The 17,168-nt window shown below is 51.0% G+C and overlaps 3 protein-coding genes across 3 annotated transcripts; all 3 read left to right on the top strand.

The window, feature by feature from the left end:
- Positions 1–4,206: 4,206 nt before the first annotated feature.
- VOLCADRAFT_87387 (uncharacterized protein) lies at positions 4,207–5,437 on the top strand (the record flags this gene model as incomplete). Its single annotated transcript, XM_002947188.1, has 2 exons — positions 4,207–4,528; positions 5,190–5,437. The coding sequence occupies 2 exons, from the start codon at positions 4,207–4,209 to the stop codon at positions 5,435–5,437; spliced, it is 570 nt and encodes a 189-aa protein (XP_002947234.1).
- Positions 5,438–5,846: 409 nt separating this feature from the next.
- On the top strand, positions 5,847–7,826 carry VOLCADRAFT_103314 (uncharacterized protein; the record flags this gene model as incomplete). The annotated part of the gene is made up of 3 exons (XM_002947187.1): positions 5,847–6,126; positions 6,157–6,409; positions 6,513–7,826. The coding sequence occupies 3 exons, from the start codon at positions 5,847–5,849 to the stop codon at positions 7,528–7,530; spliced, it is 1,551 nt and encodes a 516-aa protein (XP_002947233.1). The 3' UTR covers positions 7,531–7,826.
- Positions 7,827–8,181: 355 nt separating this feature from the next.
- Positions 8,182–15,544, top strand: VOLCADRAFT_87385 (uncharacterized protein; the record flags this gene model as incomplete). Its single annotated transcript, XM_002947186.1, has 10 exons — positions 8,182–8,218; positions 8,564–8,754; positions 9,020–9,120; positions 9,397–9,475; positions 9,640–9,804; positions 10,134–10,402; positions 10,654–10,801; positions 11,212–11,448; positions 15,059–15,191; positions 15,420–15,544. The coding sequence occupies 10 exons, from the start codon at positions 8,182–8,184 to the stop codon at positions 15,542–15,544; spliced, it is 1,485 nt and encodes a 494-aa protein (XP_002947232.1).
- Positions 15,545–17,168: the final 1,624 nt, after the last annotated feature.

Here is a 17,168-nt window from a genome sequence, read left to right as displayed (position 1 = left end):
TTTCAGGATGCATCAAATTGCTTATACCGGTTACAGTCGTAGCTTGCATTACCCTTTGGTTTATCCCTTCGAGGTTTATTCCCCGAAGGAGATGACAAGTAGTAGTTCGGCCAGCGTGCGGTCAGGCGAGAAAATTTGCACAACTGCTGTTTCTTGGTGTATACACATGCGCGACTGCCTATATTGTGCCATGTCATATCATTCTATTCATGCAGTTCTTAAAAGGTACCTAAGGGGTATATGAAGGTACTAAGCTTGGTGGCATTGGAAGTGTTATCCGGCCACTTAATACGACATGAATCGCAGGCCGCGTACTGCGAATTCATACAGGCATTCCTGTGGCCGCAAACGTACACCCTTAAGCGCCCCACACTGGGGTTAACCAAGCTGGGTACGGCGGTTTCCCGTGCTGCAGCCACGCCGCTCCCAGTGCAGCAGGTCGTGGGCAAACTGGCGGCGTGCAGTTGAGAGCGCATGGGGCTAGCGTTAAATGTATCTATGCACGGCTCGTTCATTCTCCTCAATGCCAATTACGGATCTGCAAGTAGTGTTCGCACGACGCCATTTGTGACGAATTTTGCGAAGCGCATGATGAGCCTGCGCAGTTGTGTACTGCCTTGTCGCCGGCTGTTCGGCATGGTTTGGTTGGTGGGTCCGGAGCCTTAACTATTTTTCTTAGGGACCTTCGGGACTAAATAACTACATGTCAGGATACAATCATATATGTATCATTATGGTTGTTCAGGCTTAATAGTTTAAAGCTATTAACCATCCACTTCGCTAACTTTCTGGTCACATTCTTCACATGAGCCCGGTCAGTGGCACGTATGGGTCCCAGTGACAATCCAAAGAATCCAAACAGCGTGTAGATTCTGTTTCTCACTTAAACGTTTCTTGACTTTTATAATGGAAACAATAAAAGGATACACCATCCTTTTTAATATTAAGCTCCCGCCCATCTTCAACATGTCACGAAGTAGAGAATCGTGGGGCTGCCGCTCCACATCCCCGCACTCACGACCGCTCTCTGCGCATGGGTAGAAGGGTGACGGGCATTTATGCGTGCACGTTGAGGGTTTACAGTATGTAGTGTGATGGAGTAATCTGTCCGAAATTATGTTCAGGGGCAAGTCAATCGGGCCATGCAGATTAGAGTATCAGGATACTGTTAAGTAAATATATCTGGCTCAAATGGTGCAACTAATGGTGGACAGTGTGGTTTCTGTCGTGCAACATCATACCAACTGCTCAGAACCACGTCATAATACCTTGCCGGCATTCATTTATAAATACGCTTTTAAGACATGATAAACACCAGGAGGCAAAATGATGCAAAGCTCGCGCCAAGACCCAAGGGACTATGTTTGCAAGCGGTCGGAACAGTACGGGCGCCTCCTCTATTCTTCTGATAAATGCGCGAGATAACAAAAACATCAAAGAAAGCTTTAAATAGTAAGGGACAAGACGTTGACGCTCAGCCAAGCGTCATCACCATTACTTTATTGGTATCAAGCTTCATCTCCTGGCGACCAGCAGGCCGTAATCGGTGTACGGTAAGGGGCACAGGGGCACAGGGGCACAGGACTAGACTCGATTGGGGCACAAGGACTATACTCGATTGCCGACTGGGCCGCACGCCGACGTATGCGGGTATGCCGCTCAGCTTGCAGTCATAAGCCTCAGAGGCCCGGTGGCATCGCTTCCAAGATTCCCTGCCTTACTTAAAGCAGCAGCTGAAGAAGAGTAAGGCTGCTGTGCAGCGATTATGGAAACCACCGCGCAAGGGGGATGCCCACGGTGGCAGGAGCAGCTGGGGGTCTGGACAGGACTCACAGCAATGGCGCGATGGGCCGGCATTGCCGTGCACCATGACCTATGGGTGGAAATGAGCGACCCGTGTGCCTAAACGTCAGCTAGTAATGTCTGCTTTAACCGCAGGAGGTCGCGCAGGCGGACTGACGTCTTTTTATATGTCCGTTTTCCTCGTTCAACATATGGGGGCGAATTTAGTCAGACTGGGACAAGGGTACCTGTACAGGAAACGTGCGATTTCATTTGCTGACATGCAAGCACCATCCTGCCTCGCACTTCAGACAAAGCAAGTGCTAAAGGAGACTAACGACCAAAGGGAACGATAGAGTTGCGGTGGGACCACATACGTTCCAGCATCTTTGCCAGACGTCCAGGTTCCCACTTCATAGCGTCATTCATACGCTCAAAGCGAGGAAAATCCATATCAGATTTGATTTCGCCGTACACCGGACAATCCAGCAAGACGTGCTTCTCATCTCATTGAGGGTTCTTCACCCCGATTCGGGCCCGAAACTTTTTGAGGTATTTCCGTTTTGCCCGAAAGGAAAATTAGTGCGCCCCGGAGCATTCCGAACGGATTTGGGGCCTTTTAGAGCATTTTTTCGGGGACCCCACCGAAGCCTTTTGAAGGCATTTTCGGAGAAAACCGAACGATATGTCGGCGTAAATTTGCATGTTTTCTGGCGCAGACGGGGCCTGGAAACCGGGCTTGCCGTATAAGGCCCGCTTGGTCACCAGTCAAACAACAAGTACAAATGTGCATTGCGGCTGTTTCGCAGCTGTATAGCAGACATTTTCATACATCTAAGCATATCCATATCCCTCATTTTCATACATCTAAGCATATGCATAGTTAAACATGCCCGAGTCAACTGATGATGAGCGCCCAACCAAGGTGCCCCGCATCTCCCTCGGGATTCGCGGCTTCAACAAGCTCGAACCGCCTGTTTGCCATCGATGTCAGCGAACTTGACGTTTTGCAGAAAGAGTTTTCAGTTATGAAGTTATGAAGATAGCCTTGCTTTGGGTAAAATCCTTAGGAGCTATGTTCCAAAATAAAGTCAAACACCTGTTAATTCAGCCGTCCTAGCATATAACAATAGAATCCAGCTAAATTTTACCCCGAAAACCGCTTCGGACAGTTCCGGGGTACCCGAAAACACTCTCCGACTGACAGGAAAAATTTCGTGGAGGGCCCCGAAAGGTTATTCAGAGGGTTTCGGACACGGCCGAACTTTTTGGGTACCCTGGTGAAGAACCCTGCATCTCAATATGGCTATCAGTGCCGCAGCAGGGGCATACCCGCTCCTCCCTAGGTACACAACGCACATAGAGCACGAAGGGGCAAGTACCATGTCCCCCGGGGGCAGCGGTTTTGCCGCTGTTGTGGTACTAATAGCCGAATCGAGGGTGAAAAACACGTGTTATTGGAATGCCCAGCCTATAATGATATTCGTGCTGAAGAGGGATTCGATCATCAACAGAGCATGTTGGAGGCCATGAAATGGGAACCCGCACGTCTTGCGAGGATGTTGGAACGTATGTGGCCTCACCGAAACTCAATTACCCCCTTTGGACGCTAGTCTGGGCTGATGTGCGGTGTTTTCCTTTCTTCCGTGGCTTTTAGGCGTTGTAGTATTGCCCTTGGGCCTTCGGCTCGTATGGGTAGTCTTACAGGTATGGGGTCACGCACCCCCAACCATGTAACACACACACACACAACGCCGTCCTTTGCGCGATCTGTGAACGGCCAACGCCCAACAGCTAAACTGGATGAGCTTACGGTTCGCTGAAGCGGGGATACATATAGTGATATGCGGAAGCACCTTCCTGCCCGCTTATTCAGCTGCCGGGACCCATCAATGCTTCTACTTCGCCATGTCGATTCCCGGTTGCTTACCGTCCGACGGGTACGTGTCTGGCTGGACATCTAGGCGCGTATGTTTCCAACCGCTCATCAACCGATCCTTGAACTCCGAAACCACACCTTCCGGCAATGGCCTATTCATTAGCCATTCCACTCGTTCATCTGCCTCACGTAGCTCTTGGGGGCCCTTTTCAATACGTCATGTCCCAAGAAATCTAGGAAACGGAGGGTTAGTGATCCCCATCCGTCCCCTTCGGGGTTGGAGAGAGCCTCTACGATGCACGTATGCGAAATAGCTTTCTGTTCCGCAGTTATAAGTCCTGACATGGCTAATTGAGCACTGTTTGATCAGGCTGTTGGGTCACCTTCCATTTATATCCCAATTTTTCGAGGCGACAAAATCGCGCCAGCCAGCCAATTTTTGGCCCAGTTCCAAGGGGGGATACAGCAGGGGTGCCATTATCCCAACACGGAAGATAGCCACCAAGGGGAACGCTATCGCCATACTTCCAGATTCCCAAACCAACATGAATAGGAAAATCGAATCGAAGGGAGTACTCGCGAAGTGGGGCACGGCAGGTATGGTCGCGGCATCTAGGGTGAACCCAGAGCCGAAGGAGGGAACCTACAGGGAAAGACAGCGAGGCGGGATGCTGCAAGCGTTGTCCGCGCCGCACAACGACATGGAGCGCCAAACGGATCCAACCAGCCGGGGACGCCAATGGGCGGGCATCAGGGGGAACGCTGGAATGCCAACCAAGGGAAGCAGGCCAGCTTGTAAGCCGATACCACCAGCAGGAGAGACCGGCATGACGCACCCTACACGACACCGAAACACGCTGGGTGCTGGTAAGGGAGTTCGCCGTGCCGTGTTATAAGGTCCACAGGAATATGTCAGCCGAACAGCCTAGCTCTGGCGGATGAAACAGTTGTCAGCCGACTAGCTCTGGCGGGTGAAACAGACAGCTGGGGGATGATAGATGGCCTGAGTACAAAGCCTGTTCCTAGAGCGACAACTTTACCGAAACAGAGACGGGATCGCTGGAACAGCCGAAGCTTGTCTACTTTTTCATGTCACGGGAACTACGTTTTTTACCGGCATTATGAAATTGTCTAAGAAGTCTACCCTTACATATTGAGGCACAATATACACAATATCAGGGACCCAGCCGAAAATTGACCAGGTCTGCGGAATCTTTTTCGTATTCGGGAACCCCTTCGCTGTGGAAACTTGCGAAATCTATATATTGTCTATATAAAGTTATTTTTAGCTCTTTGCATCGTTGCGATAACATGGACAGTCTCAAACACGCTCTTGGCAATGCGGTTCAGTGTCATGGGATCTAAAATTCGGCGGATTCCAATAGTGCTCGTATGTAGGGGTTCCTAAAAGGGAATTTCGGATGTGGTGGGGACTTAGTGACGGGACTCACGTGTGCCCCACACCCTTGCCGGTGTTTACCCTGCTCCCTGCAAGCATTCCCCCCCTCTTCGACCCCCAATCCCCCAGGCCAGAGCACCCTTAACGTAGACCTCCCCCCTAGTGGCTATAACGGATTTGTAGTAGGCGCGGACTTCAGGAGCAATGGCAGGGCATTCCTGGACAAAGTGAAAGCGGATTTCAGGAATATGCGCGCGTTTCCAGTGCCGACGGCAGCCCTTGTAGGTTGCAGAGCAGTTCTTGCTCTTGTCATAAGGTCATCTCTCAACATGTTTCCAAACGTCGGTAGCACGCCTCCCTCCCTTCTTTTGAGCTGAAACACATTAAATCTGACTATATGCCCTAAGGTCGGGGGCAGTGATTGCAGACACTTACCCTAAAGTAATATAATAGTGAAGTAGAGCACGTATGTATATGGCAAACGCAGGCGTGGAATCTGTTTTTGACTTTCCGCCGTACTGCAAACGTGGAAATGCGGATTCTCTTTTCGCACTTCCGTCATTCTAGGCTCTGGCTGCGGAAAGCGGGAAGAAACCTATTTCCGCAGATTTTCGTTTCCGCACGTCTCGGTATCGGCTAGATCCCTCCACAATACCTCCTTGTCGTATAAATAAGGCCTGAAATAACAGGTCGTTGAGTGGCGCAACTGTCGATATGGTTTTTGTTAAGACAATATATTGTGTTTGACGACATTATGTCCTTTTTAGGACAATTTATGCGTTTTCAATGTCATTTCTAGGACGACTTTCGCGTTTTCGACTACGCCGGAATTTCTTGCAGCGTCTTGGCCTGTTCAGCTCGCGAGTTATCGTGCTGCTGTTGATCTTAGCTACTATCAACCAGTTTTTTAATGGCATCAACATCTACCGTGCCGATGTAAAATTTCATGCAGTTAGATCTGCTGCCCGAAGACTTAAGGACTTGCATGACTATATAAATCTTCGCCAGTGTTTCGCATTGTTGGCGAATGGGAAAGATGCAGAAGGTGCAACCTGTGACTATGCGCGTGAGTTTCTTTCACTTTTACAAGCAGCAGGCCTCGTGTTACCTCTTCCAAGCGTTGAAGATAGGTTCACGCGGCAAGGAGTATGTGCGGGCGGCTGTTTCTTTGCCACCAACGTTCGAGACGCCCAGCGCGTGATGCCCAACTACATGTATCATTTGATACTTACGTTGGGGTCTCTAAGCAGCCATGACAACCCCATATTCGTGTCCATCTACGAGAGCGGTAGCAAGGATCGCACATCGGATTGGTTGCGAACCCTGGGCGAAGTATTTGATGCTTTGAGGTGAGAACTAGAGCTGGCACATCGCGCTGGTGCCTTTGTCCGGCTCTGGTTGACATGTTTTGGTAGCAGACGCATGATATGAATTCTTTATCTGTATGAACAGCATTCCAAACCGCTTGGACCTGGGCGGAACAATCCAGCGGGAGACTGGAGAGGAACGCATCCACTTCCTGGCTCGGTTACGATCAGCAGCAATCGCAGCCTTGTACGGGCAATGCGCCGCAAGGGGGTACTTCTGTCCACCGAGTGAAGGGCGAAACAACGCCAGTGGGCGCATCATCTTCTTAAACGACGTACTCTTCACTAGCACGGACATAATGCGGTTGCTGCAGTACCCTGCCGATATGGTTTGCGGCCTTGACATGGGAATGGCAGCTGAACCTGATATGACGGACCGAGAGCATCAGGAGACGTTGGCGGCGTACTTGCAAGCGAAATGGCTCCTGCCAAGTCGCTTTGCGGCCAGTTTAAGTCGGCTTGGCAAACTTCGCAAACACTGGCGCAAGTTTCATAAGAAATACGAACCCCACTTGCGGGAGTTTGGGCCACTCTTTTTCTACGACAAGTGGGTCGCTCGGGATATCTCTGGACGCATGTTCACCAATCGGGAGCCGTACGTGGCCTACCAGCCCAGCATCGACCGTGTAGTTGCTGGTCGCCCAGTACGAGTCCATTGTTGCTGGAACGGTCTAGCAGTCATTAATGCAGAACCTTTCGTACGTAAAGTTGTGGATTTCCGAGAGCACCGAGAGAATGAATGTTCAGCTTCGGAATGCAGTCTCCTCTGCGATGACATGTGGCGCTATGGATATGATGATATAATTATGGATCCCAATGTACGGGTTACATACGATGCGGCGGGCGTGAACAAGCTGTTTAAGGCGTTCACAACGTCTCTGCCGCTGGGGGCACCAGGAGTGGCCTATGCACCCTTCAACCCTGCAGATGTCCTCGATGTTATGTCTCTCCCCAAGCACGACGATGTAACTCGGGAAGCCGGGGCCGTCGGGGGTCACTTTACGCGTGAAGTGGATTGCTGCGACCTGAAGAAGGGTGCAGATATGGTAGAGTTCCGGGATAAGGGTGTCTGCCACACAACGGCAGTGACCCTTAAATATTGAGATATTGCTCAAATGCTGCCCTTGCGTTGATCCTTAATGTAAAGGGGCGTTTGGCGGCATTCATAGGCATTCTTGAGTGATTAGTTGTTCTCATATTTGGCAGGTCTTTCACAGCCAGTCTTATGCCAAAAGATGTGATTCTAGGGATTGATTCATGCGAGTTATTTTGTGGGGAGAGGCTTCCGTGTCGGGATGTAGGTCTATGGGCTGCCATGCTAGTGTTAAGCGCCTGAAAGGATTGGGTATGGCCTGCTCACAGCGATCTAACCTTTGTTTCTGTAAACCGCCTGATCTAGATGAAGCCTGCATGAAACACACCTTCTCCTTTAAATGGTGTTTGGTATTGCGACCCTCAACAGCAGATGGATTCAAGGTGCTATAATAGCGCAGCGAAAAGTGTCTTACTCGTACGATGCCCGAAGGTCCGCTGGAAGAGCCTGCGGCGCACCTGACCTGACAATAAGCACAAAATTGACAAATGCGTACTGTTTTTGGCATCCTGCAGGAATACGTGGCAGAAATTTCCCCAAACCATATATAAGGATTTGATGTTTGGTCTGATCGCAGAGAGTACTCAACCGTTCGACAGTTAGCATTTACACGTTAATAACGCTTCGCGAAAATAACTTAACTGAACGAAAAACATTTGCAATGAGCTTCACGTTAAGGACGCAGCTACTTCTCAAGCGTAAGGCGTTACTTTGACGCTGTACACGCTACCGGTCTTGGGCATCAAGTGCGGGTACTTTGATCAATACCGCCCCACTCCCTTCTCACCTCCAGGTATGCTGCTTTGGTAAAAAGGCCTGATGGATGACAGCCTCGGCCCAGATACGCTTGCATTGCCATCATGCTGTTGTGTGCCGGCACGTCCACCGGCCATGCACAGAAGCAACACACATTGTACGGTAATACTCCTAACAACTCAACGTGCCAGTGAGAATAGGCTAGGTTTATGACACATCGATACATAGGTTTCTGAGTATCATTTACATGAGGTACACTCATCGCATGCTGTTGGGCGCGCCTGCAGTATTCTTCTTATGCCTCTTTGCCATATTGTTGTGCTCACGGCAATTACATACTGACAGATTTATAGTAACTTCAGTCAGCGAGCATCGTGGCGGAAGTCAGTTGCAGCGAACACAACCAACCCTAGTGGTCTACGTTCTCAGCTTCGAGGATGCAGCCTACATTGAAAACTTTAAGTTCTTCGTTATAGAGGTAAAGTCCTTTTTATATTTTTTCTTTCATGGACCGGGCACGTAACGACTTTCTCGGACCCAGGCAATCCTACGTGACAACACAGCATGTTACGAAGTGCTGTTGCCAAGAGGCCACGGAAAGGTGCCTTACCGGAGCTGTGCAGTTTCCTGGCCAAGCCAATTCCCTGGCCGGTGGTTACTTGGGTGGACATAATAGCCCGCAATCCAAGCATAATTAGGGAACCTATCTCTGTGTTCTATATGTTGCGCATTTGGGTAGCCAGGCCGTGTACTTTTTAATAATTGGTAATGCAGTCACCGTGTACATCATGCTCGCCCCGGGCAAAGACCGTTTGTTAGGCCGTAAATTGTTTTTTTCCCGCAGGTGGGCTTGGGCAGGTGTAAACATAGTTTAGGGACTGCGTGCTCGTTCTTAATCGTGTAGTTTGTGCCAACGGCGTACATGCATAGGGCTTATATTCGTCCCTGCACAGAGCAACTTTTTGGCAGCGAACACTTGCGCCCTACAAAGCAGTACTAATATGCATCCCCCGCAACCGCAGGAAGCGTTGCTGCCGAAGCTGCCTTCTCACGCTCGTTATACTGAGCACGCGCGGAGCTGTAGAGGCCTCAACCTTGTTCGTTGGCACTTGTCTATCAGGGCGGACAATGAGCTCGTGGAACGGTTTGTGCTGGTTAGCTCGGCAGTCAAGGGCCCATTCATACCCCCGGCCATGCGTGTAAGTCTTAAAAGCGCACTTCGGACCAGCAACGCATGACCCGTAAATGTGGCCCAGTTGGCCTACCCTGCGGTCCATTTCCACAGGCGCGTAATGGCACGTGCCTGTGCTATATGCGTTTACGGACTTGAGAAGCTTGGCCTCCCTGTTCTGGTGTACAACAGGATGTCGTAACATGGCACGTGGCTCTGGGCCAGGGCCTGGGGACGGCCGCTGGGCTGGCAGGCGGCGTTGTGAGCTGCGCACAGCCCTCAGAGCGCCGGGAGTTGGGGGAATCGGAGCTGCCTTTGAATCCCTTCCTGGATTTCACTGCGCTGGCGGCTACAAGGGTGAGTTTAAAGCCGAACGTGTGCAAGCTTTGTGGGCTCTGCATGGAAGTTACAGTACGTTCTTTGGAAGGCATCGAGCATGGATGGGTGCGCCGCATAGCGGACCGGTGCTTTGCCAGGAATCCAGCTAAATATGACGAGGAGAGGGCTTGGGACCGATGTTGTGCGCAGGCTTAGCGCGTCCATGACCTCTTTGAGCGGCAGGATCTTTCAGAAATTACCCGGCTTGGGAAAAACACCTAACAAACCGATTACCCAACGAACCTAACTGGCAGCGTGTTGTTTGTTCCTGCACTTGCATTGTTACGCCTCGCTCCTCAACGGTGCAGGCCGCCATTATCGAGTTGCTGCGTCTGCCGAACGAGCAATTTGAGTGCCCGGCTGCGGAGGCAAAACTTTCCAGGGAGCCTGCTGTCGCAGTCTATAGCGCCGCGCTCCTGGCCATGGATGGTCTGACAGCCGCGGAAGCGGAAGCCATGAAGGGGCTGCGTGCTTGGAGCGCTGCCGTACTGGGCGCCGGGATGGGGCTGTCGTCACTGGTCGTGCGGCAGCAGGGTGTAGACTGGTCCGACAAGCAGATGTGGAGATGTAACGGAGGGTGGGTTATGGGCGCTTGGTGGTACGCAGTTGGGCCTTTGACGGACCCACGGCAGGCGGGAAAGGTATCCTCGAGGGCGGTATTGCCCTTGCCAGCCTCCTCCCTTCTGTCTTTTCCATCACTCCATCCACCCCTGTAGCTTCCCCGGCTGTCGCCCTCGACAAGCTGTGGCATGTACCCAAGGCCTTGAGGCATGGGGGAACACAATAGGTAGAGTTTCATGGCAATCCCCTTGCCTCCTTGGCTTGCAGGCTATCTCCCCTCCTCGAACGGGCAAATGATGGCTTGTCACTGCTGCCATTCGAGGCAATGTTCCTGCCCGTCAGTGAATACGATGACGTTGACATGCCATACGGCGCTGCTGGAGAATTCGCGCGGGCTTATTCAGAGTGGATGTTGGTGAGGTTTGCATGAGTGCACTGGGTCACGGGGTTCGGCTGCGAAAGCAGTGGTACTACGCGTGTTCGCGTACGTTTACAACATGCGTCCGTCGCGACATGTGGGCTTGCCTGTCCAGGGGGATGCATTGCTCATGCAGTTCGTCCTGGAGACGGGAGCCGATTCCTGTCTGTATCGCTCAGCCTGTGTCCTTCAGCGCATCATAGCCCGCCCCATATACAAGCAGGGATTTCAAACCAGCCGAGGCTGCTTCCTGTCCAAAAGAGTATACCGTAGACCCTGGTACCCGTAAGCTGCTGCTATGAGATTCAGCTCGCATACCAGCTCTTTCCCCTTTCGGACTGCTTTCCGTGTGCCTATGTCCCAAGCATTGCTTGTGCTTGCCTGAAATTTCCCTCCCCGACGTGCAGGCGGCGAGCATAATTGGTGTTGCGCCGAGTAAGGGTATGGTGGAGCAGGAGGTGGGGAGGAAGGTTGGCCAAGCAGTTCTGGGAACAGAGTCCGCCAGTCTGCATACCTTCCCGTCCCATATGGATCTGGCCGCTCGCAACAGCTACTATCAGCTGGGCAGTGAGTACAAGCTGCCCGGGGTGCTGGTGGCGGTGGCACAAGGGGAGGACTGCTTTGATGCTCGCTATTTTCTGCAGGTGAGCACGTAAACAATGTATGGGCTGGATGGCGGACAAAGAATTTTGAAAAGGATGGAGCACATAATGAATGCAACCAAGAAGTAACATTCAACAGAACGCCAAGCACCAAAAAGCACGGGAGGCAGGTTATATGATTATCATGGATTATTACCGTACTGACGCTAATGTTTATAATGGTTGATTCCACAAAAAAAAATAGGTATTAAAATTAATAACCTCATTAGCGTCTTTGTAAAAGTTTGTGCCCAGACGGGAAAAGTCGTACAGGCGCAGTCTATGAGCTGTTTGCATTTCAAAAATAGGGGGGTCCTTGTGAAGCAGCTGCCCGCGTTTTCAAAGCACGTATGGTGTTGGATTGTAAGGTGCCCAAGTAGGTTTGCGAGGAAGAGAATGTGGCCAGGCTGGAGAGGAAAGTGCAGTGGCATATTGGAATGTGAGATTAGCGTAAGCGAGTTACAGGGCGTTTTATTGCACGGGCGAATTTACGTGCAAATCTTTCACCGTAGCATCAGTCCTCAGTTCACTTCTTGGAACGAACATCAGCATAGGTGCAAGCCCTCTCGCTTGGGGGGATATGCAAACAAACATCCTGATAGGGGTAAACTCGCACGCTACCGAGCATTCAACCGAGCACATGCATGCTTAGTTGAATGGTGAGATGCGACCCCCCCTTCATTTCGTGCTCGGCAAGCCTGCCACCGCGTACCGGATATGTTGGCGAGCTTACAGAACGCTGCACCTTGGTTTCTGTGCGCATTGCGTACGTTGCTCGACCCCGCCGACCAAAACTACACGTGCCCAACTGAAGACATTCCCGGTGGTTGTGCAGCAGCTCTTGAGGCTGTTGCTGGCTGAAATCCATCCTGAGCTGTTGCAACACGGCTAACGCTGGCACGCCCCTATGCACAGCAAATAGCTGTTCCAAGCCAACAGCGGCGTCCATGTCACCGACAAGGCTCTAAACGTCTTATCTGTTCTTATGTTTAATTAAGTTTATGTATGTTATACTTTGCGCAACTTTGTAATTTGACTTTACTCTGAACAAGGTGCTGCATACAACTGCCTCTTTGCCAGCGCTTCATCTTCCGCGGCAGTTTCACGAACCCAGAGTTGCAAGCTACGACGTTGGCTTTCGGTGCTTTTATTTACTGCAAAGCATCCACGCAATAGTCCAGCGTGCGGCTATGGCCAACATGCCCACCTGCGCAACGCGCTGGCGCACCTGGTCCTCATCCGCCAAGAAAATTTATATGCACTTGTACAGGCGCATTATGAGAATCGCACGCGCGCATCTGCGCGGCAAAATTCGCTCCTGGCTTTTTTGGGACGAGTGTACTTAGGCTTTATTCGCGAAGTACGACCGGACACATTTGTGCGAGGGGCTGCTTAACTATTCAAAAACACCGGGGTCCTGGTGAAGCAGCTGACCGCGTACTAAAGTATATTGATGCGGAAGGTGCCGAAGTATGTCGGTGAAACATGATGTGGCAGGAGTGGAGAGAATAGTGCAGCGGTATATTGTGAGTGTAGTTGAAGGGTTACAAGGCGTTCGTCGCACGGGCGAATTTACGTGCATAACTTTCATCGTGGGCGCGTCACGTTGCAAGCTAAGCAACGCGTATACATGACGTGTAGCATCAGTCCTCAGTTCACTTCTTGGAACGAACATCAGCATAGGTCCAAGCCCTCTCGCTTGGAGGGATATGCAAAAAACATCATGATAGGTAAACTCGCACGCTACCGAGCATTCAACCGAGCACGCTACGAGCAGTCCTTGTAAGGAGCAGCATACCACTCACGGCCGTATGCGCAGCAAAAAACTGTTCCAAGCCATCAGAGGCGTCCATGTCACTGGCACGGCTCGGAACGACTTTCCTGTATTTATGTTTAATTAAGTTTGTGTATGTTATATCTTGTTTGCGCAAGTTTGTAATTTGATTTCACTCTGAACTAGGTGCTGTATGCGTTGCGCTACCAAAAGCGCGCCCCTTTGCTTTCACAAAAGTGCCGCTTCGCCAAACGCTTCCTCTTCCCGCGGCCGTTTATTGAGCCCAGTCTTGCAAGCTACGTTGTATGCTTTCGGTGCTTTCAGTTCCGGCAAAGCAGCCACCCAAATTTCCGGCCTGCATACCGCGTGCGTCTGTGGCCAACATGCCCTCCTGCGCAACGCGCTGGCACACCGCGGCCTTTCGCCAAAAAAATGACATACACTTGTACACGCGCATTTTGAGAATCGCACGCGCGCCGTCGCGCGGTAAAATTCGCTCCTGGCTTTTGGGGCGTCTTGTACGGACCGTTTATTCGGCACAGTACGACCGGACACGATTGTGCGAGAGGCTGCTTAACAATGCTAGTATAATATACCATCACCTACTACTATTTATTTGTGCAAATCTGGTTGCCTTCACTGAGCGCGCATTGAATTTGCCCAACTTGCCGATCTGGCAGAAGCCAATCACTAACTCCTTCAAGCAGCTAACCCTGGTGGCGATGGCCTACACGCATACACCCCCAGGCACCTGGGAGGAATCAAGGGATCGCCCTCAAATAACCAGAGATAGCACAACAAGAGGGGAAAGAAAAGTCAACGAGGCACATCGATTGGGCGCCAGCCAAACCGCTGCTAAAGCGATGACACTAAAGTAAAAGTAACACAGCCGCCCAGGTTGACGGTTAAGACTAATCAAACAGCACTTCTCTGCCCCAACGAGGGCTGATCAAAGTCAGGAATTGCCGTACTAACTGCACGGCTTCAACTCGCCTGAAAATTTTCGGTTTACTAGGTTTAATCCGTAATCTACCATTTCGGCCCCCGATGTGCCATCATGATAGGATTGAGCGCAGGAAAAGCGGGATTTGGGCGGAAAAAGGTTCACTTACAAATCCAAATGCGGGGGGTTAGGGCGGAAAAGGTTTCCCCATAGATCAAATGCGAACTTGTTCGATACCATGCGCCTTCAAGGATTGGTTGTGCTCTCCAGCAGCGGCGGCATTGCGCAGGCGGTCGGCCATGGACGGCCGTCGCAGGAAAACAAACCGTTTGCTCACCGGGCACCCCACACAGCCGGCTTGCCCCGCTGATCCGCTGCCTGCCAGTATAGATGGCCATCTCACATTCTAAAATTCTCCAAAAACTTGGAGCAGGAGGCGGGGGAGAGTGGGGGGGAGTGGGGCGGCAGCCCCATGACCCTGCACGTACCCCGAAACCATCACCTGTAACCGACATGCCATCATGATAGGGAAGAGCGGGAGCCGAGACATTTAAAAGCATAATTGTACTTTTGCCATCTGCTCACCCAGTCGCCGACCTGTTCCATCTTGCACGCCCAGAGGGCCCGTCTCCACCGTACATTTTACCCGCTGCTCCGCTCCTATGGCGCCAATCTTCCATAAGTGTGCCTGATCCTTGCTTACATTCTGTCTGTGCGGGATCAGTAACCAGTTCCGGTTGCTGCATGCCAGTCCCCATTTTTTAGCTTGCTCGAAAAGAGTTGATTACGTTTTTGGCTTTGTCCGGTTCCATTTCCCTTATCTTGGCATTGTTGGCGCTGGGACCCTGACCTGGGAGTCCTCCTAACATTATGCAACCATCCCCTGCCCCCGCCAGGCCAACCCCGACGTTGTGGGGCTTAGCAACCATGAGGCTTGGAAATTTTTTGTGTTCTACGCACAGTTCCAGCCGCGGCCCTATCGCCTTAAGTGCGGAGTGGACTGGAGCAAGTATGGCCTGAAGGGATCAGGTGGCCGCAGAAAGAGGACTGCAGGCGCTAACAGCAGCCAGGTGCCCACCCGGGGTGGGACTCATCCGTGGTAGCCTGCCAGCAGGCAAAGACAGGTCTAAAGGTGCATCTGTACTCGGCACGTCTATTATGAGGCTCCCTTTGGACCCGTCCCGTTAATGCGTTGGTAGTTCATCGCTGTAATTACCAATCTGCCGGGGCTGATTTCCCGCCCAACCCACCGGTTAGGGCCGGCAATGACCGGGAGCTACAACCGCCGTCTGGACTTCAGGCTACTGCTTAGCGTGGTGAAAATCTTTCCGTCTTGGTTTCGCAAGCTTGTTAGGGATGTCAAGGTGATTTCGCCAAACTAATTTCAGCGATCAGCCTGTACCTCCTTTGTTTGCATGTCGAGCACAGGCGCGCGCCCTGCAGAGGCTGCTGCATAGCAGCTTGAAGGACATTATGATTATGCATGGGGGGACGGTGCATTTGGCCCATTCTGACTGGAGCCAACGAGTCCGCCGGCGAGTGGTCAAGAGGAGTCCAAATAAATCATGTGGAAAATCCGCATCGAGCGGAATTACAGTAATCTTTTTTGTGCGAAATTTTACTATAACCCAATAACTAGCAGGTCCGAAGAACCATATAGCAAAAATAGATATCGGCCGGCGACCTCGGCGCCTAGGTTTGAAATTTCACGCGGCTGCTAGCAACTTTCGCAGGTAACATAATTGTTATAGTATCATGGTGATGGACATTTACAACTCAGAAATGCCATTGCACGTGGGAGTAGGAAAATCGTCGGACCTTATTGGAAACGGTCGTACCACATCGTACCGGTCCCGACCAACCCACCCATTACTTCAGATGCATTTGGCGACAACATTTCATGGTCCTTTTTGAATTCTGATCACAGGGCTTGCACTATTCTTTTATTTCTTACTGCTTGCAACCGACGGCTTGACGTATGCTTGGACTCACCAGGACTCACTTGGCGATCTTACGACCTTCACCTCCGACGCCCGCCTAATGGCCAAGAATATCACCGAAGTTTGTTTCTCTATGCATTGTGGTAGACCAACATATCGGATCCTGGATCCTATTAAACGTTTTTCATGGCGCTATGAAATTTTTCTTTGGCGCCATGTCTTGGTTTCGGAGACTGTTGGAAACACCACGACCTCTAGCGCCCTTTAAGTCTCCTCTAGGTCAACTCTAGTGAAAATAACGGGTAGCTAATTGAAAACAGGCTGTTAGGCACTGTAAAGTTATCAACAAGTCACCGTTGCCGCCCCGAAACCAGGGCATATTTTTTTCTCGAAACTGCACATTGCTCGTAATTATTTTGCGCCATTTTGCTAAGCTGTGTTAAGCTAACAATCGGCGACCATGGAATGTACGGAAAATATGGATCGTAAGCTTTCCCTATTATACACGGGCTCCATTACAAATTATAAATATAGAAAAATACAAAAATATAGCTGTTCATGTCAAAGGTCTGTGGTCAGAAGGCACAAACCAGCTCCTAAAAGTTGCCCGCCAAATAAATAGTGGATTGAAATTAATAGCAGGTGTTAGGTTTTCTCGTTAGTTGTTAGGTCGTTAACTTTACTTTAGGTCTGAGGTCCAATTACTTTGTTGTTGTTGTTGTTGTTACATGGTCGTGGGTGCGTTCCCCGTACCTGCAAACCACCCTAATACGAGCCGAGGGCTCAAGGGCTGCCAGATCGCCTATAAGCACCATCCTACCTCGCACTTCCAACAAAACAAGTGATGAAGGATACTAACGACCAAAGGAAACGATAGAGTTGCGGTGGGACCATATGCGTTCCAGCATCCTTGCCAAGCGTTCAGGTTCCCACTTCATAGCGTCCTTCATATGCTCGAAGCGTGGAAAGCCCATATCAGATCTGATTTTGTCGTACAACGGACAGTCCAGCAAAATGTGCTTCTCATCCTTTAGGCTTTGCTGTTGGGCATTGNCGGCTAACAGAG

This window comes from Volvox carteri (genome assembly GCF_000143455.1).
Source record: "Volvox carteri f. nagariensis unplaced genomic scaffold VOLCAscaffold_5, whole genome shotgun sequence".
NCBI classification, from domain to species: Eukaryota; Viridiplantae; Chlorophyta; class Chlorophyceae; order Chlamydomonadales; family Volvocaceae; genus Volvox; species Volvox carteri.
The sequence above is the reverse complement of the archived record's forward strand: the minus strand, read 5'-3'. Positions and strand labels throughout refer to the sequence as shown.